Source organism: Anabrus simplex, chromosome 1 (assembly GCF_040414725.1).
Source record: "Anabrus simplex isolate iqAnaSimp1 chromosome 1, ASM4041472v1, whole genome shotgun sequence".
NCBI classification, from domain to species: domain Eukaryota; kingdom Metazoa; phylum Arthropoda; class Insecta; order Orthoptera; family Tettigoniidae; genus Anabrus; species Anabrus simplex.
This window is the reverse complement of record NC_090265.1, coordinates 1582972777-1583000627: the sequence shown is the minus strand read 5'-3', so window position 1 is coordinate 1583000627 and position 27851 is coordinate 1582972777. Positions and strand designations below refer to the sequence as shown.

Sequence of the window (27851 nt, the reverse complement as noted above, 5' to 3'; positions counted from 1 at the left end):
ATCCTTCTCCCTACTCTCTCTCTTAAACCAGATGCCTGGAGAATTTTTTTTGACTTACTATGAAGAACATCATTCAGCATTGGTCCACAGTCCCGTCCTGGTATCGACACACAAATTCTAACCACACTACTTTATACTGGGAAAGTACACTGCACACCAGTGATGGATCACTCTTTTTCTCTCAAATTTGCTTCCAGAAGTCTTTGTCTTAGAGTTCTCTCACAGCAATGTTTCTTACTGCCTCGAGACAATTACTGGCCTGAATTGAGGTAGTGTGGCGATCTCTCAAGACCTGAAGGACTTCTCCATTGTTGGCCTACTTCCAGCATCTTCAGAGAAGCTTGGCCAACTTCTTTATTGTATACCTTAACAATTCGTGCCACTCAAATTGTTGCCTGCCACCAGCCCCACAACCTCAGTCTTCATTGTCACAATATGTACCATTGTGTCATTAGCTATTATTAATCATTTCTGAATTTATATATTTTCCTAACGATTCTCTCCAGTAGAGAACTGAACTAAGTGTGGAAAGTCTCTATTCTTAGTTCTTTTTATGTACGTATTTTTAGTGACTGAACAGACCAAACCTTGTGCGAAAGGTGTTCGCACAAATTGCAATGGAAATACAAGAGGAATACGTGATTGGGTTTGGCAGAATTTCATATTTGGCCTCTTTACAACTGCAGCGTTCTTGTTCATTATTCATCATCGGTGGAGGCAAACTTTGGCAAATGCATCTCAGGTCTATGGATTTGTATGTCCCCTTCATAGTTTGTTTGAGCTGATAGTCATAATGCCTCAAAGGGGCTCCTCGTGGTTCTGTCCCAATGAAAAGTTCACCATAAAGGATAGACAGTGAAACCTGGTGTCACTCATACCATGCACGTGTCCTATTCAGTTTAGACCATAACTGATTGTGGGCCTATAGGTTTTTTTTAACCCTTCAGTTTTCCCCGAGGTGTTTTGTTACACCAGTGCTTGTGCGGGTTAAAGTATTACCGCATTCTTCTGCAAAAATTTATCAGAAAGTAAAAATAAAATTGTTCTTTTCATGTTGCTTCTGAATAAGGACCCTATAATAGAAAACACAATTGAAATAACTCCAAGTCTTGCCATTAATAAACACACCATATAGAAACTAGATATCCTACATAACTTCAAAGCAGAAAAATATTGTCCATAATAACGCTTGAGTTCATGCAGTCATAGAAACTAGAACTATGGAAATCAGTCACACTTGATTACGGTTTGAACACTGAAGTTTAGTCTGTGTTACTCACTTTCGGTTTTCTGGTTCAAGAATTCATCACACAGGTACTGAAATGGTCTTCACAGACATACTTTTCACAAGAGTTTCACAAAGCAGTATCCAGATGACACTGTTATTTTTCCCCTCAAGAGTAGCATCGGAGAGCCCTGGGAATTTTTTCTTTATCCTTTGAATGAATTCGTAAGGCTTTCCCTCTGATATTGTGAGGCAAACTTGTTTGTGTCGCTCCAACTGCTGTGTGAGGTTTTAACAACTCCATTTCAACTGATCTTCGGAAGGTTCTACTAGGGAAAATATTTTCAAGGTTGTTTCCAACATAAACAACATAGCTATTAATACCCTCTCACAATGAAACACGCAAGAATGAAAACTGACAAACAATGATTTTGCCAATTTAGTTTCTCCGGTGCTCGCATGGGGTAAGATGTTACCCCAATTAGTTTTGTCTCACTGCTGGAAATGTACAGACATCCAAAGTTTTATGACAACTCGGGAAGTGCCACACAGTGTCCTTGAAGGGTACACAGTAATCCAGGGTACAGTCAGTGATAGAAAAAAAATGGCAGTCGTTTTCCAAGAGATGGGGTAATTCACCCCACGTGAGTACTGGAGAGTTAACACATCTTTTCACAAGATGTAGTCCTCCCATATGATATTCATGATGGATCTCAGTTTACCCCAGTGAAACCATCATCATCCTTTTCCAGCGCTCTGATGGCTTAGGGCATTTATGGCACTTCTCCACCTTCCTCTCTCCCACTAATCCTGCTGTGTTCAGGTTTCTTCTTGCACTCTTCTTCATTGCATCAATCCACCTTATTCTAGGTCTCCCTCTTGCTCTCTTTCCCTCAATCTTCATTTCTTCTTTGGTATTCTCTTCTCCTCCATCATCTTTACATGCCCAGACCATCATAGTTTATTCCTATCAATTCTATCAATTTGGTTTTCTACTCTGACTTTCTTTCTAACATCTTTGTTTCTCACTCCATCTTTCCTTGTCCTTCCTATCATACTTCTTAGGTATTTCATTTCATTGGCTTGAATTCTCTTCTCCTCTGTACTTGTCATTGTCCAGGTCTCAGCCACGTGAGTCAGTACGGGTATATAATACATGTTGTACATTATCTCTTTACACTTCCTTGGTACTTCGTTATTCCAGACAAGGTTTCCTACACCCTGCTAGAATGCATTGCCCTGTTGCACCTTCTTGCTAATCTCCATGTCCAGCCTTGTATTCTGCATTAATTTACTCCCTAGGTATTTGAAACTGTCCACAATTTCAAGGTTTTGACCACTAATTTGCACAATGCCTTTTCCTTGTCTTTCTCCTCTCAATATCACCATGGTCTTGCTTTTCCCAGTGTTGATTTTCATATGGTACCATACTCTTCAATTTCCTCATTCAATGTATCAAGTTGTTCTTGTACTTCTCTGCTGTTCATTCCCGAGATCACAAGATCGTCTGCAAATAGTAATAACTTCATCTCCCTATTCCCATATGCTTCCTTCATCTCCTTTAATATTTTGTTCATAGCCATTAGAAACAAAATAAGTGACAGCACATTCCCCTGTCTTAGTCCAGTTTCATTTCCAAACCATTCTCTGTTTCCAATCGAGTCCATACGCTGCTGACGCAGTTGTTGTACATTGCTTGCACCATTTCTACAGTTTGTTTACCCAGTCTCTTTTTGACCATTGTTTCCCAAACCTTCTCTCGGGGAACACTATCATATGCCTTTGTCAGATCTATGAATGTCATGACCAAATCCTTTCCATATCCTTGAACGCATTCAAGATAAATGTTGTTATAGTGCATGGTCTGCAGTTCATAGCCATTAACATTGAGATGACAATGTTTAGTACACCATAAGGTTGGTTTGCACAATTAGCTCTGTATTCATGAAGACCCAGTACAATATTCATATAACAGTCATATGTGGAATCTGTTCTCCACATCCTATTCTCAGCTACAATGCATGCTTCCAAAATACAGAAAGTGGTTTACTTGTTCCAATGTTGTATTTGAAATAGGTTGGACTCTGAGTGGATTGGGCTCATTCTGCAGCTGGGATATACAAATTCCTTAGAATTTCAAGCATTGATGGTGTGGTTAAAATGATCGTATGCATTCTTGAAAGTTAACTAATTGTCGAGTAGGTGTATCACGAAAATTTGCATCCATACCAGGAACAGTATCCTGACAGGCGACACCTGGCTGGTACAACATTCCACCATGTTGTAAGATGCGTAAGGTCAACTGGTATGTTTTCCAAGCTGTCACCAGTCCACAATAGGCCTTTTACATCGAGTGAAACAGAAGAGGCAGTTCGTAATAATCCACACATCAGTACAAGAGTGATTGCACAAAAGGTGAACACCAACCAACCATCCGTCTGGCGAATGCTGCATGAACATAAATTTCACCCATACCATCTTAAGCTACACCAAGAACTCCATGGGTGGGATTTCGAAGCTCAAATGGAGTTCTGTTGGTGGCTATTAGGCAGGCTGTACAATGATGCAGCATTCATATCGCATATCTTGTTCTCGAACGAATCGCGCTTCCACAATAATGGCAACATCAGTCGCCACAACGTGCACTATTGGAGTCTGGACAATCCTCACTGGGTGCGACAGCCAGCCCATCAAGCATAATGGGGAGTGAATGTGTAGTGTGGAATCTTGGGGAATCACCTGACTGAACCTTATTTCTTTTGAGGGCCATTGGCAGGCCCACGCTACCTGTACTTTCTGCGTTAGGAACTCCGACGGCTGCTGGAGGATGTGTCCTTGCATGGTAGTTTGATGATGGGGTTGCAACAGGATGGAGCTCCGCCACATTCGACTTTAATTAAATTAAATAAGTTTCATAATGATAGATCCGTATTGAACTGTGATTACAATAGAGTAAATTAATGTATTATTTGGCTCCACCTTTTCAATACAAAATGTAAATAGTTTAAATTTCATAAATGATTAGGGACTAGTTTTGACCTAGTAATAGGTCATCGTCAGCCTAAAGCAAAATTAAAACACAAATAATGAAGAAATTAAACAATGTAAAGACACGTACGGTCTCGTAAAAGTACATACCATGTGAGATATTGTGCAACACTATGTTAAAAAATAACTCTCCGAAAGAGATTCATAATAAGTCCAGTGCATATTAAAAAGATGTTATAGATAGGAATCCTCGAGTTGCTAGAATATGCTGGCTCCTTTAAGATGCAGGCATCCAATTGAAGAACCAATGAGCCGAAGTTACGTCGTTTTTTTATTTAGTGCGCACTGGACTTTTAAATGCTATACGGCGCACTGGACTTCATTCATAAATAAACGACATAACTTCGGCTTCTTGGTTCTTCAATTGGATACCTGCATCTTAAAGGAGCCAGCATATTCCAGCAACTGAAGGATTCCTATCTATAACATCTTTTTAATATGCACTGGACTTATTATGAATATCTTTCAGAGAGTTATTTTTTAACATAGTGTTGCACAATATCTCACATAGTATGTACTTTTACGAGACCGTACGTGTCTTTACATTGTTTAATTTCTTTGTTATTTGTGTTTTAATTTTGCTATAGGCTGACGATGACCTATTACTAGGTCGAAACTAGTCCCTAATCATTTATGTAATTTACACTATTTACATTTTGTATTGAAAAGGTGGACCCAAATAATACATTAATTTACTCTATTACACTCGACTTTACCTATTCGTAACCATCTGAACGAGGAACTGCCAGGGAAAGAGAAAAGATGATGAGGCCCTGTATCTTTGCCCGCCAGATCACCAGATTTAACGCCATTAGATTTCTTTTTGTGGGGGCATTTGAAGAAAGTAATTTATACTCAAGTACCGGAAAACCCTGACCAGCTCTGGCAACTCATCACAGATGCCTGCCGAGCAATTACACCTGGAATGCCTCAGCGTGCAAGACGATCTAATGGACACCGGGCCTGAATGTGCACGAACCAAAACCGTCATCACATCGGACATTTGCTGCTATAATACATTGTCAGCGCAGTTGTGTTTCTATTATTTCCGGTTTGTATGTGTCCAACCTACTAACTAATCGGGCCTTCTTAGGGCGACAAACACATTCATTCACATACAACTAGCATGAAAGCTGGTACTGAACGTACATTATGTGCGGTACATATTAAACAACTATTTTAAAAATATGTAATCTTCTCCCCGGACTCGAACCTCCCATCTCACATGCAAGCCCTCTCCACTGAACCTTTACCACATACGCTATGGTTCCGTACGGCACACTGTGCAGCTTATAGCATGTATTAGGTTAACTGCGGTCACAATATCAATTTAGTGTTTTACCGGTATGTCAGGTTCATATGATCTAGAAGACACACGCATGCCTTCCAGTGTTTAATGTTGTTGTTGTTTACGTCATCAGTCCATAGACTGGTTTGATGCAGCTCTCCATGCCACCATATCCTGTGCTAACCTTTTCATTTCTACATAACTCTTGCATCCTACATGTGCTCTAATCTGCTTGTCATATTCATACCTTGGTCTAGCCCTACTGTTCTTACCCCCTACACTTCCCTGAAAAACCAACTGAACAAGTTCTGGGTGTTTTAAGATGTGTCATATCATTCTATCTCTTCTTCTCATCAAATTTAGCCATAACTATCTCCTCTCACCAATTTGATTCAGTATCTCTTCATTCGTGATTCAATCTCCATCTCAGCTTCTGCGTTCTTCTGTAACACCACATTTCAAAAGCTTCTATTCTCTTTCTTTCTGAGCTAGTTATTGTCCATGTTTTGCCTGCATACAGTACAATGCCACGCTCCAGACAAAAGTCTTCAAAAACATTTTCCTAATTCGTATATCAATGTTCAAAGTGAGCAAATTTCTTTTCTTAAGAAAGGCCTACCTTGCTTGTGCTAGCCTGCATTTTACATCCTCCTTCCTTCTGCCATCGTTAGTTATTTTATTACCCAAGTAACAATATTCATCTACTTCCTTTAAGACTTAATTTCCTAATCTAATATTACCTGCATTACCTGACTTTGTATGACTACTCCATTATTTTTGTTTTGGACTTATTTTCATTTTGTGGTCCTAACCCAAGACTCTGTCGTGTTTAATACAAGTAGAATATAACGGTGTCCTATCATGGTGAGGCGGTAAATGCAAGATATCCGGTTGTGGTGTCTGGGCATACCGGCAGGGCAGACGTTTTCAGGACGGAATTAATATTGCGGGTTGTATAAAACTACATTGGAAGGGGCGGCTGAATCACACTGCATAAAATCTGTAATTCTCTCTCTCATTCACAGCAGTATTGAGAAAACAAAGTTTCAATTGATGAAATTCATACCAGTTGTAGATTGTTATGTCTTCTGTACAAGGAAAATACAATGAACCTCTCACGACCACGATGTTTGTACTTTTGTAAAAAGAAAAATATGTTGTTGGTTTTTTTTTGCTTTACCAACACAGATATGTCTTATGGCGACGATGGGATAGGAAAGTCCTAGGAAGTGGAAGGAAGCGGCCGTGGCCTTAATTAAGGTACAGCCCCGGCATTTGCCTGGTGTGAAAATGGGAAACCATGGAAAACCTCTTCAAGGCTGCCGACACTGGGGCTCGAACCCACTATTTCCTGATTACTGGATACTGGCCACACTTAAGCGACTGCAGCTATTGAGCTTCGTAAAAAAAAAAAGTTTCTATCAGTGAAGTTATTGTCTCATTTGCCATGATGCCGCAGGTACACAGCTATATCTATCGGCGTGAGGTCAAACCATGTATATTGTGACTTTGTTGCCTTCCACAGATACTGTATATGGAGAAAATGGGAATGTTCAAGAGTTGAAATGGTACCAGATATGGGCTACAAGAATAAAATATTGAAGACCATCATACTTGAACTATTTAGCGAAAAATACTTTCAGTGAAATGCATTTTTTTTTTTTCTTTCATTTATCTCTGTTGATAAGCACGCGAAATACAGCAGCTCACCTTGTGGCAATGGTCGTTAATGCATCAAGTTTATATGATCTGACACAGTGGTTAGCCAGTTTGAGTCCCGTTCATTGAAATTATTTTTACCATCAGAATGTTGGCCGGCATGCTAGGGGAGGTGGTGGAATACAATATATATTCACTAGAATGCGTGCTTAAAGTTTGGATTAAATTCCAAACCTCTTCACGGTGGTCATATGGAGGGAGGGCATATGACACTGTTGATGGTGATTTGTTGTGGACAGTTGTATGTAGCTTTCTAAAGAGTACGCAGATCCTTAGACATCAAAATACAACTCTGAGCCACAACTGCACTCAATATGGTTTGTAAGGAAATACAGTATTACAATACATGTTTTGAGTCCATTTGAATGCCATATAAAACCTGGAAAGTGCAACTTTTATTCATAAGACATATTAATAGCCCATTTAGAATTCCCAGTTACTTTATAGATGGTAATTTCGACTCTTGAGGGCAGGCTTATGTACTGGCTTTATATATTTATTGCACTTCATGACATGTAACACAAAGAATGGACCTGGTTCATGTAAGTATGATATATTTGAGTTGATTTGTGCTCAACAAACAAACAATCAAAAGACCGAGCAAGTGGTTGCATAGCTGTTGCTTGCATTTGGGAGATAGTGGGTTTGAACTCCACTGTCAGCAGCTCTGAAGATGGTTTTCCATGGTTTCCCATTTTCACACCAGGCAAACGCTGGGGTGTACCTTAATCAAGGTCACAATCACTTCCTTCTGACTCCTAGCCCTGCCCTATGCCATACAACCTATCTGTGTCAGTGTGACATAAAGCAAATTGTAAAATAAAAATAAATTTCAAAAAACATTTTTGTATGAGATAATGGCTTCTCAGAGTTTTTTACATCAATCTTGACAATGTCAATATAGGGTAGCATGTCTCTGTGCTTCTATACATGCTTGAATTCATCTTACCATACCACCCGCAAGATCAAGTCATCCTTGGTCCAATTCGTCCCATTCATCACTAACAACACCAAGCAAGTTTTGCAAATTGCATGGTCAGTAAAAAGCAAAGTCCATAAAGAGCTCATTTTAATAAATGCTTGACATATTCAGTGGGGGTCATGTCTGGAAATAGCTTTTCTTATTATTGTATTTTTTATGTAAAACATATAAAGTATATACATACGCACAACATTTCTAACAACTGATGAGTGGTATGGGCTAGATCAGGCCACATTGGAAACCATAGGCATGATTTCGGGCCACACCTTTAATAATAGGCCAATTTGCATAAAATGTTGCAAATAGAACAGATGCATAGTTCAATTGAAATGATGGTTTAATCATTTTAATTGCTTAAAACTCTATTTTACAATAGCATTAAAGAGTGAAATTAAAAGTGAATACTATTATACCCAGGAAAATTGAATTTTGAAGAGCACCCAACAATGTAGGTTCATTTGAATTAATATTTGACAAAAAAAAACAACCAAAAGACAAAGTGAAATTAATAATGAGGTTTTGTTTTAAAACTTAAAGAAGGACAATTTAGTTGAAGTAGTGTGAAGAGAACAATGATATACAGTTGTAAGAGCCTAAAATCCCAGCAATGTGCATCAGGAGTACTTTCCTGAAAATGTATTCAAGTGTGCAGCTCTGTGTACCAGCCAGTACTACCAGCGAGAGAAGAACAAAGAACTGAAACCGCTTCTTACACCAATGGCAATTAAAGTGTATCTTGGTATTTATTGCATGCTGCATTGCATAAAATGTCCACAGTGAGGTTGGCATGGAGTTCAAAAATTGGTGTGGATCCCATAGCCATTTTTATAATGGTTAAGACCCAGCACTGGCTTTTGTGAGGGACCATTTTCTGCTGAAGTTCGGGTTTTAATTTTTTAAATAAAAATAATCTCTTCAGCCCAAGTGAATACTAAAAAAAAAACAAAAAAAAACAGGAAGTAATAGTAAGAATGAATTAGTTCTGACTTGGGTCTGTAAAGGGTATACCTTAAGAAAGGTCATGTCTGCTATCTTTCCAGTCCCGTCACTCCCCATCCTTGCATTGCTAAAAACTTTGATGTATTAGTGCAACGTTAAACCACTAGCAAGAATTAATTTCACTTTTCTGTCTTGGTCTCATACTTGGCTTTGACAGTGTCAAAGTGGCTGAAGTATAAATATTGCTAATAACACCATTCCTTACACAGCCAGCCCCTGTGATGAACGGTGTGAAAATATTGACATGGTTGGTGAGTGTTTACATTTAAGTGGGCCTGGCAGACTGATATGCAGCAGTACCTTCTGGCTCAGTGAGAAAAGCGATGGGAAACTACGTCACTCTTCATTTCCGTTATGCACCTCCTTTGTGGCACCTAGGCTACTTGTGACAGCTGATGGTGAATGTGTTGAGAACCTAACCAGCCTTCAGGTTGAGGACTCGAAATACATTAATAGAATCTTATCACGTTTAGTCTCCTCAACTGTTATTGGCTAAATGTTTGTGTGTCTCAGTCACACAGAGAGAGAGAGAGAAAGAAAGAGAAGGACCAGAACATCCCCACCTCCATGAGAAAGCAAGTAGACCACTCAAAATCAAAAAAATCAAAATCTCTTTATTTGCAAATGAGGTGTCTACCTCGGTGGCAAATGGTACACTAAAATACATTATTGTCAAGCACTAAATATTAAATTAACAAGAGAAGAAAATTTTTCCTATAATACAATATTATACAATTTACGCTAACAATGTTTTCTATTAAACACACAGCTCATCCTTAATAAATTTATATTGTTTACAAAATTCTAATTATAATATCTCCTGTACTACTTACAAATATAGTCAACTGATATACAGTATGTGGAATTGCTTCAAATGATACTATAAAACTGGTATAACATTAATATTTACATTGCATTTATTTATTTACTATTTTTTTTACCCGTTCTGGATCCTAAGTAGCATAACGACCTGCTGCGTCTTAACCAGAGCCCCTTTTGCCACCACTTTTCAGAGTTCCTGAAGGGTCTTCACAGCTACCGTAGCGGTCCCAGGGCCCTCGAAGTCCCCACTGTACTTCACCCCTACAGGCAGTCCCCTACTTTGGCTGTCCAAACTCCTTAGACCAGGGGATGGAATTAATTTATTCACACACATTTTTTTATTTACAATAACCTGCACCGGTCAAATGCCCTCTAACACTTCATTTATTTTCTCTGTTGCTGTTTATTCTCTTCTTGAATATCTGTACAGATTTTGGAAAAGGATCAAACACTACCCCTGGTAAACTGTTCCACTCCTTCACACCCTTCCCAATGAATGAAAATTTACCCCAATCGCTTCTGCTAAAATTCCTTCTAATTTTATATTTGTGGTCAGTCCTGCCGATATAATTATTTTCCAACTGAAGCCTCTCACGGATATCTCCCCATGCTTCTTCTCCTGTATAGGCTCTATATAATCCTATAAGTCTAGTTTTCTCCCTTCCCTTACTTAAAGTTTCCCACCCAAGTTCCTTTAACATTTCTGATACACTACTCTTTCTCCTGAAATCCCCTGTTACAAATCTTGCTGCTTTCCTTTGCACACTATCTATTTCTTTTATTAGGTATTCTTGGTGAGGATCCCAAACACTGTTTGCATATTCCAATAATGGACGAACCATACTCAAGTAACTTTTTTCTTTTAATTCTTTGTTGCATCCTTTAAGTAGCCTCATTATGACATGTAATGATCTGTATGCTTTCCCAACAATGTCATCAATATGACCCTTCCAGTGCAAATTACTTTCAAATCTCACACCTAAGTATTTGCACTTGCCATCTTTTGGGATAACTACCTCATCCAAAGTATATTCAAATTCAGTTTTAAAGCTCCTGTTTGTAAAAGTTGTAACAGTTGATTTGCCTCGATTAACCTTCATATTATTTTCTTCAACCCATTGTTGGATACTTTCAAGGTCCCTTTGTAATTCTGAACAATCTCAATGTTGTTTATTTCTCTATAAACAATTATGTCATCTGCATACAATTTTATTTTTGATGTTATATTGTTCCCTAAATCATTTGCGTATATTAAGAAAAGTAACGGACCGATTATACTACCCTGTGCAATTCCCTTCCAGACTTTCTCTTCCTGTGATATATTATTTCCTACTTTGACTTTCTTAACCCTTGAATTTAGAAATGCTTTTATCCAACGTGTAACCCTTACGTCCAATCCTATTCCCTCCAATTTCTTTAATAATATTCCATGTTCCACTCTATCAAAGGCTTTGGAAAGATCTATGGCTATGCAATCTAACTGACCTCCTGAATCCAACTGATCTGATATGTCCTGCTGAAATCCCACCAGTTGTGCCTCACAAGAAAATTTCTTTCTAAATCCATACTGGCTCCTCATGACCCAATTTTTATCATCACATATCCCTCTGATGTACTTCGATATTAAACTCTCCAGAATTTTACAAACTATACTGGTCAGGCTGATTGGTCTGTAGTTCTCTGGTTTCCTTTAAATTGGTATTATTATAGATTCCTTCCATTCCTTTGGTATTACACTATTATTTATGACATAGTCAAAGAGAAATTTTAAATAAGGCACTATGTACCACCCCATTGTCTTTAATACCTCCCCAGTAATTTGATCACTTCCTGCAGCTTTTCCTTGCTGAAGCAGTTGGATTTCTTTGAAAATATCTTCGTTTGTGAATGAGAAGCTTCTTGTTTCCCTCTCTCTCTCTCTCTCTCTCCCTCTCTATCTTCTGTTTCGGTTTCCAACTCTTGACAATCATCTACTGAATCTCTAAATTCCCTACTAAATAGGTTTGCTTTCTCAGTATCTGTTAAATAATGTTCACCCCCTTCTCCCACCATTGTAGGAATTTGGACTCCTTTTCCTTTTTGATTCCTGACATATGAATACAGCTTTTTCCATTTCTCTTTGTGGTCATTACCCTCTTGAAGTATGCCATTCATATAATTCTCTTTTGCTTCCTTTTTCACTCTATTCAGTTCTCTCATTAGCTGTTTTCTAGTTTCTCTACTCTCCCTACCCTCTTTGATTTTCCTGTTTACTATTTTACATTTTCTTTTTAATTTTCTTATTTCCCTTGTATAATAAACAGGGTCTGAGGTCATTTTACCCTTCTTAACAGGTACAAATCTCTTCTCTCCTTCCCAAATAATTCCTTTAAATTTAGCCCAAAGTGTATCCACGTTACTCCCTTCACTTATCCAACAACTGAATTGTGATTTAAGGTAAGTCCCAAATTCATCAACTTTAGTTTTTCTGTACAATTTCTTGTCTTGTGTAACCCTCTTATTAAGCCTTTTTGGTACGAGTCCTACATCCATTATTACAGCCTTATGGTCTCCTATTCCTTCAATTACCTCAGTTTTATCAACAATTTCCCATGGTTTAACCAAGAATACATCTAGTAAGTTATTGAGACGAGTCGGTTCTTGTACTACTTGTGTAAATCCTCCCTCCCAAATTAACTTATTTGCCAGTTTCTGTTCATGGGCTTCACTTGCAGCTCCTTTCCATTCAACTTCAGGCAAATTTAGATCTCCCCCAATTATTACCATATCATTATTATTGTTTTTATGAGTATAATCTATTATTTTTTCAAAGATTTCCATGTCTCTTTCCTCTCTTCCAGGCCTGTATGTTCCTATAATTCCCACCTCCTTCATATTATCACAAACTAATTTTATCCCTAATACCCCTTCTTTCAACCACGATTCCACTCCTATCACCACATCAGTCTCATAAGATTCCATCCATCCTGCCAGGTGATAGCAGTACAATAAAGCTACAGGGCTTCAACTCTACCATGACAGTATGAACTCATTATGCTCAACAGTGAGTACCATGGCAATTAATTAAAAGTTACTATGCCAAGTTAACATATGCAAAGATAGTTTCATTCGAAAAGCAAAACGAATTCCGTGTAAATAAACACTTATGTAGTCGAGGTTAAAGAAAGAAGGAATGGAATTATGAGTACTCGGCAGTAAGTCCCCAGTGACCATGGATTCCTTATATCAAAATACTTCTCCGGCAAATCTGAACAGTCTGTGAAAGTTTATTGATAGAGTTTACATCAATTTTGTAAAAAATTGCTCCATGCTGTACTCTGAAAATTACATCAGTAATGGCTGATTACAGTTAAGATAAGGAATTGGTTTCTGAGGATAACTTCAGAAGTTCATAATATACTGTTCTTAATCATTCCCTCTGGACTAACTCCAGGACCTCTAGACATTCTGACATTCTGTCCTTGGGTAGTGCATACATACACAAATGTATAATGTGGTCTGTAGAGAAAGGAATGAGATCTACACACTCAAAGAGCAGATGCCCAGAGGTGTCTCATGTCCCTCAAAAGAATCAATAGATAGATAATGAAGGTGTACGCAGGAGGATATTTTAATTGAAAACAGTTTTTTCACTAAAGGAAATACAAACAACTGCTTAAAATTTGAAATGATTATGTTCAATGATGCTTCTGGCATCACGTATCTCTCAAAAAACTGTCGATTTCTAGACCAATATTAGTTGTTTACTAAGGACCAAATAGCTGCTAGTTTTAACAAATATTGTCTTGGTCCTTAATCTTCATTATAATCTCTCTGATCAGGTAATTCCAATAGCTTCTGATATAAAAGGGATAGTTTGGAAGCTGTACTCTTTGAGGTGCATAACCACTCATCAGTGATCTCTCTCCCTGTACAATGCAGTTCTGTCAGTTTCTGGATTCTTGGACATGCATTATCTCTGGGCTTAATTCAGACCATTGTATAAAAGACTTCATGCCTAAAATTAGAATAGCATTGTATTTTCAGACTGTGTGGTTGTTAGTTTCTCCACTACTGATATTCCCCTCTGTTGGACACAATATTTATTTAATTTTCAAGAGTATTATCTCTCCTAAGGCATGATGCAGGTTTGTATAAAGAAAGAAGTGACTATACATATGTCTTAAAGTTATAGAATAGTTTTAGAAGCATTAATGATGGAATATTTTATTTCAGTGTAACCTTTACATTTTTTTTTTTTTTAAAGCTTAGATTCCTGTTCAAATGATATTTTTTGTAAAGTGAACATATTTACTGTATGTAGTTCTCCCTTAAAATTTTCTAGATCTTCCAGAATGTTGTCTGTTCTATCCCTAGTGAAGTATCATGTGGTAAAATTGTAGAATAGTTTGTTTTGCAGTTTTGTAGTGGAACATTTACTAGATGCCTAGTTTCATTAACCTCTCTTTATTCAGTGACATGCAGAGAACAGTTATAGTCTTAAATGTGCAAGCTTGTTTTTTTCAAAATCATGATTATTTTAGTGTGAGGAAGCTCTAGGAATATTGTTTGAGGAGGAATGCCTCAAAGCATATCATGAGACTGTTTATTTCTTTTTTGCCTAGGTATGCCTAGGATTAGGTACTATTATTGTGGTAAGTTGGTTGTGTTCATTAATCACCTAGCATGTACTAGTGTTGTCATGTGACAGCAGGAATTCATTCAAATCATTTCCCTCTGCTGTTTTTGATGCCACTGTAACAATCCCCTTGGAAGTCAAGAGTGACATGCATTTGATATGAATTGTTGTTGTTACTTGACATGTCCATTATATTTAAGATCAGTGTGGTGAATATTTGCTGGTGTGTTGATGAAAAAAAGTCCATTGATGTGTAGAACCCTGCCATCTAGTTGTCCTTTGCTGTGGATCAGCTCTATACTACTTTCACTATTATATCGATGTAAATAGTTATAATATCTCTTCACGTATGCAAAGTATGTTTTTATCTCAAACTTAATGATAGATCCACAACAATATGATCGAGGGAAAATGTGTCCATCTACAGTATTTACAGTTTCCGATGTCCACCATAGTTGATCATCTCCCGAGTTCTTGAATGACTTTATTGTTTAATGTCTGTGTAGTTTATACTTCTCTACAATTATCTTTATAGTTGTTCTCCAGAAAACATGAATTTATTTATTAAGAACACTTAATCCTACCCTTCTACAGTAACAAGAACAGATATCGGTAATATTATAACACAGTTAATACAGAAAACAACTTTGTAACATATCTGTAACATTGCATATAGCATTATGGAATAGTATTTTTTAAATACGGAAGTTTTTTAAAATGTTTACAAAGATGGAAAGAAGTTAAATTTTCTACATGGCACAGGAAATTGTTCAATTGAGTTGTCTCTTTTATCTCCAGTCTATTGACCAGTAAGATTTTAGAAAATATAATCTGTACACTCACTTTTTGATTCATTTTAAAGTGTTAGTTGATGTGATGGTATTTACGTAGCTTTTCATATGATGTTTTCTAAAATGGCTATTGAGAAATGATATGGTTGCATATTATCAGAAACTTGTGCTTAGTAAGTGCGCCTCATAATTTAATGAAAGGGTGGAGTACTTCTCCTTGTTTGAAATGCAGTAAGTCATATAGCATAGAAATGGTGTGGAATGACATTTGTAAATGAATACGTTTGAGTAATGTTTTTAAAAGTAGAAAACTTCACAATATAAAGGTAAAGTTGGAATTCAAGAGAACTAATTGGGGAAAATATTAATTTGTAGGTAGGAGAGTTAGAGATTGGAATAATTTTCCAAAGATGTTGAATAAATTTCCAAATTCTTTGCATTCATTTAAGAAAAGGCTCGAAAAATATCAGAAAGGGAATCTGCCACCTGGGTGACTGCCCTAAATTCAGATCAATGTTGATTGATTGATTGATTGATTGATTGATTGATTGATTGATTGATTGATTGATTGATTGATTGATTGATTGATTGATTGATTGATTGATTGATCATTTCAGAAACACTCAATAATGATTATATCCTTCCACATAGAATTGGTGTCAGAAAGGGCATCCAGCCCTTAAAAAGGACCAAATCCACATGTTCGACACAGTTTTCACCCGCGACCGCACAGGTGTGGGGAAAGTGGCAGTAGAAGAAGATTGAAAGTTAGTTCAGTTCTGTGAATTGTTATTTGTGGCATTTAGTAGAGTTAAAGCTGCGAGGGATGTAAAAATTAAAGTTATAAATACACCATATCAGGGTCAGTTCCCTGAAATTGAAAGGCATTTCACAAAAAGAGTGTTTACAGTGAAATACTACAATCAGTCATTGAATAGGAGAGTCAAATGCAATCATTTACAGTGAACTGTAGCCTACATTGTTAAAATGATTAAAACATGACTGTTGCAAGCATGCACAAGAAGGTGATATGGTAATTGCCAAGGTTTTAAAATTCCATATGCATAGTCACAACAAAAGTGTAAGTTTAAAGGCAGAGTTCCAGAGTTCAGTATATTTTATGTTACTTGTCTCGCGCTTCCTCTGTCATCATTTTTAGTCTCTTTTTGCAGCTGTTGCTGTGACAGGCCCCTAGTTGTATATTGAATTTGCAAGTGAGAGGAGACAGTTGACATCTCAGTAGGTTTTAATTAAACCAAATTAATTTTAAGAAATTATTAATGAATTATGATTTTGATGACCCTCCAGATTGACTTACAATGTGGTATTTTTATGCTGTAAATAATATTGCTATCCTTACAAATAGGGCTACAGTGATTCTGTAAAGGTTTCTTCATATTTCTCCATTTCATGACATGTCAGTCATATTTTGTAACGCCGGACATACTGTGCATAGGAAGTAGCTATCTTGTCCAGACAGATGAATCCCAGTGATAATTTCATCTTTTGTTCTCACATTTCCACTTTTTACCCATGTATCCATTTCCTTACATGACACACAATTTATTAAACTAAATATTAAGGTGAGCTATGAATTGACAGAATTGTTTGGAGACATCAGTCTTCAATTTATCTATCTAATGATTTAGAACTCACAGTGAAGGTTGGTTAGCCCAACTATTACCAGCTATTGTTTGATAGCTGGAGGAATTCCTAAATTCTGGAGCTTATGGTAGGAAGTTTCTCAGCAGTATGCCAGTCAAGAGATTGTTAATAAGTTGCTGCCAAAGCAAAAGCGAACTTGTAAAAAATGTTCTTTCAGTTCTGTTGACTAAGCCTGTTTTCTGAGACAGTCAATCAGAGAATGAAGACAAAATGTCTAGACACGTCTTGTTTTGAATTGCATGCTAGAGAAGCTATGATGATGATCATTATTTTTTTTACAGCTCCGGTTTCCCAAGTACTGTTGATTAGCCTCTTCCACTCTCTTCTATTCTTGAATGTCTTCTTCTTCATGGCATCATTCAGTGTCCTTACCATGGCTTCAATGTCAGTCTTGACCATGTTCATCCAGCTAATTCAGTGTCTTCCGACCAGGTGTTTTCCTTCTACCTCTCTTTTCAAGTGCACTCAGGCTGTACTCATAGGCTCAATCCTCATTGCATGACTGAACCACTGCAGACTGGATGTGTCCAGTGGTGATGTTCTGATGTGAGCTTCCTGCTTCACATGCTCATTTCTTAACTTGTTCATCCTGGTCCTCTAGATAGTGGAACTCAGGAACTTCATCTCTGATGCCTGCTGCATTAATGAGTGTCTCTTTGCAAGGGTGCAGGTTTTGATGTTTTGATACCATAGGCGAGTCGTTCCCAAAGTGTGCGCCCTGGCTCCAGGGGCATCACCAAACTTTAGCGAGGGTGCCAGCAAACTTTGACAAGGACACTACAATGAGGATATTGTCATGTGCCTACTCAATTGTTAGAAATTATAATATAATAACACCCTAAACCAAACCCCAAACTCCATGGCGCAACAGCCCCGAAGGGCTTGGGCCTACCAGGTGACCACTGCTCCGCCCGAAGGCCTACAGAGTATGAGGTGTCATGGGGTCAGCACGATGAATCCTCTTGGCCGTTATTCTTGGCTTTCACTGTCTGATAGCTCCTCAATTGTAATCTCGTAGGCTGAGTGGACCTCGAACCAGCCCTCAGATTCAGGTAAAAATCCCTGACCTGGCTGGGAGTCGAACCCGGGGCTTCCGGGTAAAGGGCAGGCACATTACCCCTACACGGCAGGGCCGGCATAATAACATCCACATAGGCTTAATATTTTTAGTACATAAACTAAAGCAATGGCAAACTACCTCACTCCTCATCTTGCCTAGTACGCCTCATTTGGGATCTGCCATTGGTTTTGGCGGTTTCCCTATAACTGCATAGTGGTGGTGCTATTTGAGGATCCAACCAGCCTTTGGGCTGATGACCTAACAAACAACAAACTAGTTTTATGAGATAGCGGTGATTCTGTTGTCAGCCTAAATGGCTGCAAATTGAAAATGCCTGCATAAGGTAGCAGAGGGTATACAATTATCCATCATCAAGAAGTTTGTAAATGAATATTAATAAAGTAAAATAATAAAATGATACTGTATTAATAAAGTCAAAGTATTGAGCTGAACTCAGTATTGATAAACAAATATGTGTTGCAATATCTAAAATGACACCATGATACTCTGAACTAATTAAGGATAAACAGGCTCATTTTTCTCATTAAGGCAGTGAAATTGACTGCAAATACACCACGAGAGTGTATTAATAAAAATATATATACTTTAGATAATTCTTTATAGTGGCAATTATGTATTTTCTGAATAGTGAAATGATTAACTGTGTATTTTTAAAGAACAGTTCATCGTAACTGAGTATTATAACTGCTTCTAGTGGCCACCTAAATAAGGCTATAGAATTTATCTAATGATATATGATATGTGCCATGGCTATTACTATGTTTGACACAGATAGGTCTGGTAATGACGATCGGATAGGAAAGTGCTAGGAGTGGGAAGGAAGTGACCATGGCCTTAATTAAGATACAGTCGTGGCATTTTCCTGGTGTAAAAATGGGAAACAATGGAAGACCATCTTCAGAGCTGCTAACAGTGGGGTTCGAGACCACTATCTCTCGAATGCAAACCGTTAGCTACATGACCCAGACCGCACAGCCACTTACTCAATATTATTACCTGTTACATTCATTCCCCTGCGCTGCTTCTTTCTCCCTCAGATTAAATATATGGAAAGAAAACCTCAGACTGAGAAACTGATTTAAAGGTCTCAAGTTTCTAGAAAGAAAAAGAAAATCCGGATTTTTAAGGTCCCATTTGAATCTGACATCAGTTCTACTCATCAACACTTAAAAATGAAAACCTCATAAGTCTTTTTTTTCTTTTCTGAAATTGAGATATTTAAACAGAAGTTGAAAATCTCATATGTCAAGGTGCTAAATTATGAAAAATTTAAAAAATGTATTGTACTCTCATTCAGAGACCCATTAGTAAACCATGTATATCTGAGTAGGCAGAATTTAGTGTGAAATACTCGTTGGCTCTAGATTATGATTATTCACTTTATATTTAGTTGTCTGTAGTAATGCTGATTTAATAACATAAAACAACTAGCGAAAGATCAAGGTGTCAAATTACCTGTTGTGGTCAACTAAATTAGGGAAAGTTTCAAGCAAAAAAAATTAAATTATTCCCACCTTTCATGCAATATAATTTACACTAGAATCTCTGAAAATTTATTGTAATATAATGAAAATCTTCTAACTCTTAGCCATGTAAGTATGATAAACTTGTATATCCAGTAACAGGTGTGGAAAAAAAAAAAAAAAAGTCAGCTGGCCATGTGGTTAGGGGCTCACAGCTGTGAGCTTGCATTTGGGAGATAGTGGGTTCAAACTTAACTGTTGACAGCCCTGAAGATGGTTTTCCATGATTTCCCATTTTCACACCAGGCAAATGCTGGGGCTATACCTTAATTAAGGCCACAGTCGCTTCCTTCCTACTACTAACCCTTTTCTATCCCATCATCACCATAAGACCTATCTGTGTTGGTGCAACATGAAGCAAATCTAAAAAAACAAGTAAAAATTATGTAAGTTATCAGTACATGCACATTTCTAAGATGTTATGCAATATTTATCAATAAACTTATTGAGAGAGACTTTGAAATCTGAAGAAAAACAGTTTTCTGTCTCTCCTGTATAATTAGTTAAATCGAACATTTGAGGTTTTCATTCTTAGGTTCTTTCAGTTTTCCTCTTCTTCATCTTCACTGTTCACTATACCTTTCATTAACTCCTGTTCTCTTCTGACCATAATCTTCTTTTTCTACCACTTTTCCCACACCTGTGGAGTCACAGGTGCGTACTGTCGCACATGGGGATTTGACACTGTTTTACGGCTGGATGCCCTTCCTGATGCCAACCCTATGTGGAGGAATGTAATCACTATAGCATATTTCTGTGGTGGTTGGTAGTGTAGTATGTTGTCTGAATATGAAGAGGAAAGTGCTGGGACAAACACAAACACCCAGCCCCAGACCAGGAGAATTCATCAAAGGCAATTAAAATCCCCGACCGGCAGGGAATCGAACCCCGGGACCCTCTGAACCGAAGGCCTCAACGCTGACCGTTCAGCCAAGGAGACAGACCTTTTCTGACCATAATGATATTAGGTTTATGAAACCTAGAGAGTTTAGCACTAACATCCTTTCTCTTCTGCAGATATTCTGTTTCCTTGAGGGGATCAGAACTCTCCTTCATGAATTACTCTTAATAAATCATGTGGCATTGCCAGCCTGGTGCAGCCCTTGTAAGGCAGACCCTCCAATGAGTGTGTGTGGTATCTACCATGTATGGTAAACTGTGTGTTATTGTGATGTATAGCCCAGCTGGTGGCCATGATCGTTAAGGCATCAAGTCTATATTGTCTGACATTCCCATTGGTGGAAAAAAAAAATCACCATCAGAATGTTGACCAGTAGGGTAGATTGCATGTAAAAAGCCTGGATTCAGCTCCAAACCCTTTGCAGTGTTCATATGGAGTGAGGATTTATGATGCTGTTGATGGTGATTCGTCCATTGAATGGGGACGTTAAGCCTTGAGTAGATCCCTTGGTGCTCTTCGGCAGAAGTAGGCTGTATCAGCATAAGGTTTCACCCTCTCCCTTCATACTATCATATATCACATCTTTCATTTCATTGCATTGACTCCTCTGATGAGGTTAATGTCTGGAAGAGCATCCGGTCATAAAAACTCGCTACGAAGTTCTATCTCACTTAATACTTGATCCCCCCCTTTAGAGAAGCAGAATAAGAGATGGACAACATTGTGGTGGAGGATAGTGGTATGTTTTAGTAGGAATGTTGGGGACAGCACAAACACCCAGTTCTCAAGCCATAGGAATGAACCATTTAAGATTAAAATTGCAGACCCAGCTGGGAATCAAACCTAAGCCCTTTGAACTGAAGGCCTCTATGCTGACCACTCAGCCTAGGAGCCAAACAGTTAATATTATGAGGGGCCTATAATAGCATTGTGTTGTCCCTGACACATGATCCAATACAAACAAAAAACATTAAAGAATGAGAATTAAAGCATAGGGTCACAAATGATATCTGCTAAGGATGACAATTTTCAATTAAGGTATGCACATGGAAGAGAAGTGTCTCATGAAAAAAGTGAATTATAACAGTTTTCTGGTTTCTTCTTGACTCTTGAATGAAATATTTGCTCTGCTTCTCATGTTTCACTTTAGTATTTTATTCCTATCTGCATAAAATAGATGTTGTCATAGAATGTGCACTTCCTTACTGTTTGGGAGGTTGAAGGATAATGCACCAAGGTTGTATAGTTGCTTGCACTTGCTGTGGCTTTGATGGCTTCGTTGGAAGTTATTTGTGTAGTTGCATGCATTACATACAATTTACCAACCTGGGTATGAACTTGATTGGATGTCACATTGGTATTGAGTCTTGAACTTGTACTGTTCAAGACAGGTCTCTCTAATCTTATAGTCTTAAAGGAACTGGATTAATTTAGTTATAAATACAGAAAAATAGATATTAGGCATGTTTCAGTCCTTTTTGTTTCCTCTACGATTTGTATTTCATCCATGATAGCAAAATGTTCTTTTTATTCATATAACAAGTGGTTACTGAGCAAAGATGCATAAGTATGTGTTTTTGTATTTTTAACAAAACACATTGGAAAGTAAGAGAGGATTTTAATTTGCTATAGAAATAAGTAAATTCATCTTATCATTCCCATTTCTGAATGACTTGAACAGATTGTGCAAATTCTTCTATTCTGTGTAACAGACTTGATAAACTTGATAACTGACAAACCTGTCATTTCCATTTTTTTTTTGGTCATTTTCTTCAATAACTTTGAAAAAGTCATGATATATACCATATTTATTGGTAATAGTGGGTGTGGGGGAGGGGGGGATATTTGAACATGTACTTCTAAATTTTTACAGCTATTTAGGTACCAGTACTGATTTTAATAAGTTTCCAGTGTGAAATGTTCCAGTAATTAGGCTTCATTTATTCCTGAGACTTTCTCAGTGTAAGATTTTCCAGCTCATTTATTTTCAGTTGTAATTCGCTAATGAGCTGCAGTACTTGTTTTCTCTTTACTTGTATGTTGTTGTATGCGATTGTTGTTTTAAACTTAAATTTGTTAACATAAGAAAAAAATATATAATATTTGTGACCATCCTCTGAGGAAAGTAAGTGAAATTAAGTTTCTGGCAGATTTACAGATTGTACATTTGAAAATAAACAACTTTGTGGTAATTTTTCATATCAGTACCTATATCATTTCAAATCCTTGATAGATTTATTCTTTAACTCTTAGATTTCTTTAACATTAACATAAATTACTTATCAAAAATTAAGTTCCCCATAAGGAACCATCATTTAATTTCACAGATTATGAATATTACAAAAGTATTAAAGCTTAGCTTTTTGAAACTTGAAATTACCACCACTTCACCCCAGTGTGACAATGGGAGTATCAGTTGAATTGCCACACCTCTCCAAGATGCTAGCAACTAGTACACCACTGAGACACCATTGCAAGCCTCTTTTTGAAACACGTGGAGTGACAGTGTGGTAGTCACCAGCATCTTGGAGAGGTGTGGCAGATGAGCCCAATGTCACAATGGGGCAAAATGCTGGTAATTTCACATTTGTAAAAGCTTAAAGAGCTTGAATACTTCCATAAATTTTATAGTATTCATTTTAAAGTAATTTGTGTAGCATATTTTTTTAACCCTCAGTTGGTCGCACATCGGTCCCTTCGCCGCCATTTTTCCTTTATCCATTAACTGGTTAACGTCTCCTACAGTGTTGTTTCCCATTGTAGCTTCTGTTCCTTTTTTAAACTACACTGATTGACAGAGCAAATGCAACACCAAGGAGGAGTGGTTCGAAAGGGATGAAAGTTGGGGAAAAAACAGAGTCGGCACGGAAGAATAATTGATGTTTATTTCAAACCGATATGCAGGTTACACAATGCGCACGGCATCGACTCAGTAGGATGTAGGACCACAGCGAGCGGCGATGCACGCAGAAACACGTCGAGGTACAGAGTCAGTAAGAGTGCGGATGGTGTCCTGAGGGATGGTTCTCCATTCTCTGTCAACCATTTGCCACAGTTGGTCGTCCGTACGAGGCTGGGGCAGAGTTTGCAAACGGCGTCCAATGAGATCCCACACGTGTTCGATTGGTGAGAGATCCGGAGAGTACGCTGGCCACGGAAGCATCTGTACACCTCATAGAGCCTGTTGGGAGATGCGAGCAGTGTGTGGGCGGGCATTATCCTGCTGAAACAGAGCATTGGGCAGCCCGTGAAGGTACGGGAGTGCCACCGGCCGCAGCACATGCTGCACGTAGCGGTGGGCATTTAACGTGCCTTGAATACGCACTAGAGGTGACGTGGAATCATACGCAATAGCGCCCCAAACCATGATGCCGCGTTGTCTAGCGGTAGGGCGCTCCACAGTTACTGCCGGATTTGACCTTTCTCCACGCCGACGCCACACTCGTCTGCGGTGACTATCACTGACAGAACAGAGAACACGACGTTCCGCCATTCCCTCATCCAAGTCGCTCTAGCCCGGCACCATGCCAGTCGTGCACGTCTATGCTGTGGAGTCAATGGTAGTCTTCTGAGCGGACGCCGGGAGTGCAGGCCTCCTTCAACCAATCGACGGGAAATTGTTCTGGTCGATATTGGAACAGCCAGGGTGTCTTGCACATGCTGAAGAATGGCGGTTGACGTGGCGTGCGGGGCTGCCACCACTTGGCGGCGGATGCGCCGATCCTCGCGTGCTGACGTCACTCGGGCTGCGCCTGGACCCCTCGCACGTGCCACATGTCCCTGCGCCAACCATCTTCGCCACAGGCGCTGCACCGTGGACACATCCCTATGGGTATCGGCTGCGATTTGACGAAGCGACCAACCTGCCCTTCTCAGCGCGATCACCATACCCCTCGTAAAGTCGTCTGTCTGCTGGAAATGCCTCCGTTGACAGCGGCCTGGCATTCTTAGCTATACACGTGTCCTGTGGCACACGACAACACGTTCTACAATGACTGTCGGCTGAGAAATCACGGTACGAAGTGGGCCATTCGCCAACGCCGTGTCCCATTTATCGTTCGCTACGTGTGCAGCACAGCGGCGCATTTCACATCATGAGCATACCTCAGTGACGTCAGTCTACCCTGCAATTGGCATAAAGTTCTGACCACTCCTTCTTGGTGTTGCATTTGCTCTGTCAGTCAGTGTATAAATTATGGTCAATGTTATTTATATTTGTTGCTTTGTTCTTGAGTGAAATGTTGATAAACACAGGGTTGGTCATTTAGAGCATGGTGCACCTTGTAAGGAAGGGGAGATTTTCATAGTGATGGGAGTGTTTTCGTTCAGCAATTCCGAGTTATACATTTTCTTTATAGGTGGTGAACTTCCTCATTTTTATGAACCTTTAATGAGAGATCCTTGGTAAAGATAAAATTAGTGGATTTGAGGTGGGTGAAGAAGATATTTTGCAAGAAAGTGATCATTACTCGGACACCAAGAATGAATTTTCTGAAGACAAAGATAAAATTGGGAGTGATTTAGCACATACCGATGGAATGTTTGTTTTAGGAAAGAATAATACAACAATCTGGAAAAATTTACCACACAATTGTTTTATCATCAAGATGTTATAGTTTACTACGTACACAGAAGGAGGGAGTGATAACAATCTTAAGAGAAAGAAAAAGTCATGACATTGTTTGAAACAGTTTGTACTTCATTTTTTCAATCCTCTTTATGACTTACAAGGCTCTGTTAACCATGTGTACGATGTAGCCAGCAATTTCGACACAAGGACCAAGGGTGGTGAAATGACAGACAAGCGACCACTAGCGTTACAGAATTAAGCGCGCCTCGCTACAGGTTAAAAAATGTTTATCTCTTGTAGTACACCAAAGAGCTGGATAATTTTTTATTACTGTATACTGGATATCAAGTGTTGTCTCTGATAGAAGGCTGAAACATGTCTTTGTATTAACTGTTATTGACCAAATCGTTCTGTAAGAGAAAGTATACCTACTCAATCCTTGTTTATAGCCCTGAGGGTTAATGGCTTTCTGCATGTCTGTATATCCATGCCACTAAACTGGTCTCTTGCTGCCAGTGTCAACTCTGTTGCATGTCTTTAGCATTATGTTTGAAGGAATATGGTCAAGTGGTTGGTTCCCAACTTAAAACAATCGTAGGTTGTGCATGCTGTAAGAAATGTGGCAGTATCATGTAGATAAGCCATTAACTGCTGCTCCTCATTTTTGAAGTGTTTTGCAGGTAATGACTCAACTTTGTCTTGTTACAGCTGCAGATCCAAATGCGTGGCGCCTGGGCCGGATAGAAGAAGCCGACCATGAAACTCCAGTGTGATGGGAGAACTGTGAGATAGTGGATATATGTGTATATAAATGTGAGTGTGTGTTTGATCTGAACTTGAGCAGACAATCTTTTCACACTGAAGGAAAGGAAAGGAAAGAAAAGAAACTGCATTTCCATTCTCAATACAAAAAAAAAAGTTTGAGAAGATATCCCTCTCTTTCTGTTGTTCTCTCCACTTACTAACTGCCAAAACTTGTCATCAGTGTTTAATTACTAACCCAGTGAACATGTAACCTTAAGTCATATAGCTAGTGTGTTTTATATTGTACAATCATGTACATAAACCAGACTGACCAACAGTACTCTTCCCATCACAACTAATCCCATAACCCCTTTGGATGTTATTATAATAAAAATTTGTTATGTAATGTTGTTTCTACAGTTGAATTTACTTAGTGAAAAAGTCTAGTTATTTGAATTTATTATTATATAGAAGATAACTTATTTAAGTGAAATATTGAGAGGGCAGTTTATATTTTATGATGGAACCTCAGGTGGTTGTTGTTGTTGTTGTTGCAGGCAGCTGATGAACAACTCTCAGTATATTTAGTACCTATACAGTAAATATCATGTATTAGAAGCTATAGAATAAGTTCTTTCTTTTTACTGTGATGAACAGTTAAAAGTAAGGTCTCAGAAATTATTTGCCTAAATATGGTGTACTGGTGTAATTTTTTCACAGTCAGTTTGATAATATCCAGAAAGGCTTTTCAATTTATTAGGCCATGTTGTATTTTTCATGTCCTCTGTCACTTTCAGAGATTTCTTCCTCTCTAGCCTCATAAGTCTGAATACTGACCAATAAGGCTCAGTGCAGTAAAGGTAGAACAAAGCGGTCTGTATTCAAGGAGGCTTGGTGATTGGTTCAAATTCCATAATCTGCCATCCTTACTCATGGCAAATGTTGAAATTGTGCCTTTGTCAAGGTCACTGCCACTATCTTTCCAATCTCTCACACATCATCACTTGTTTGTTCATTTCCATTACTTTCATATAAAACCTTTTATCACTTAATGCAGATTGTTCACATTTATTGAGTCCAAGTGGCTGACAAGTGCAGTGTTTAAAACCTTTAAATGGAATAATAAAATCAGTCTCTTTTGGGGTAACTGTAGTTTAAAGCTTATTTACTGCTGGAAAACATTCTAGATAGGACAAGACTGAATGCCTACTATAGTTCCACAAACATATATGCCTATGGATTTAACTGAGTAATTATGCCAGATTCTAACAAGATACAGTTCTTCCCTTTTCTGTTGAAAGTTTCTGGATATTTGTAAATATGTCTTTGATGTATCATTTAAATGTACAAGTTGAATGTTCTAGATTGTATTTATGTATTCAGTAATTGTATTTTGGTCCATATTGATATATTTTTATGATTATTGAATATTATATGTCATAAAAGCATTAAAGGACATTAAAAGTATGACATGACCTATCTGATAAGCTGTCCTAGAAATTGCCTAAATATGGTTGAATACTTTTATCATAGCTCATGTTGTTTAAGGTCATATTGATAGAAATTAATTTGTAAGCAGTTTTTGGTGATGTTTATTTTTATATAAATAAATAGATGTTGATTTTGCCAAGTGACATTTTAAAAAAATGTTTAATGCAGTATACTTGCTTGAGATATCTTTACAATAGTGTGCTACATTTATTGTTTGGCAGAAATGGTTACTGTGTCATCATTGTGCTTTGGCTTTCATTTTTTTAGTAACCTGTGCTATTAACTGAGGTGGCAAATTAGTCCCCAAGTAGAGAAGAGGCTATAAGTTTGACTGTTAAGTTTTACATATTATAGGTACGTTATAGAAGATGATATTCAAACCAA

General features: G+C 38.0%; 1 protein-coding gene across 1 annotated transcript in view; it reads left to right on the top strand.

Annotated features, from left to right (window-relative positions):
• LOC136862779 (popeye domain-containing 2) overlaps positions 1-27610 on the top strand; it is a 255712-nt gene extending 228102 nt beyond the window's left edge. The window contains exons 7-8 of the mRNA XM_068226268.1: positions 14688-14717; positions 25941-27610. Of these exons, the coding sequence (XP_068082369.1) occupies positions 14688-14717; positions 25941-26005 (95 nt within the window). The 3' untranslated portion in view covers positions 26006-27610. The remainder of the gene's footprint in view (positions 1-14687; positions 14718-25940) is intronic.
• The last annotated feature ends 241 nt before the right edge of the window (positions 27611-27851 follow it).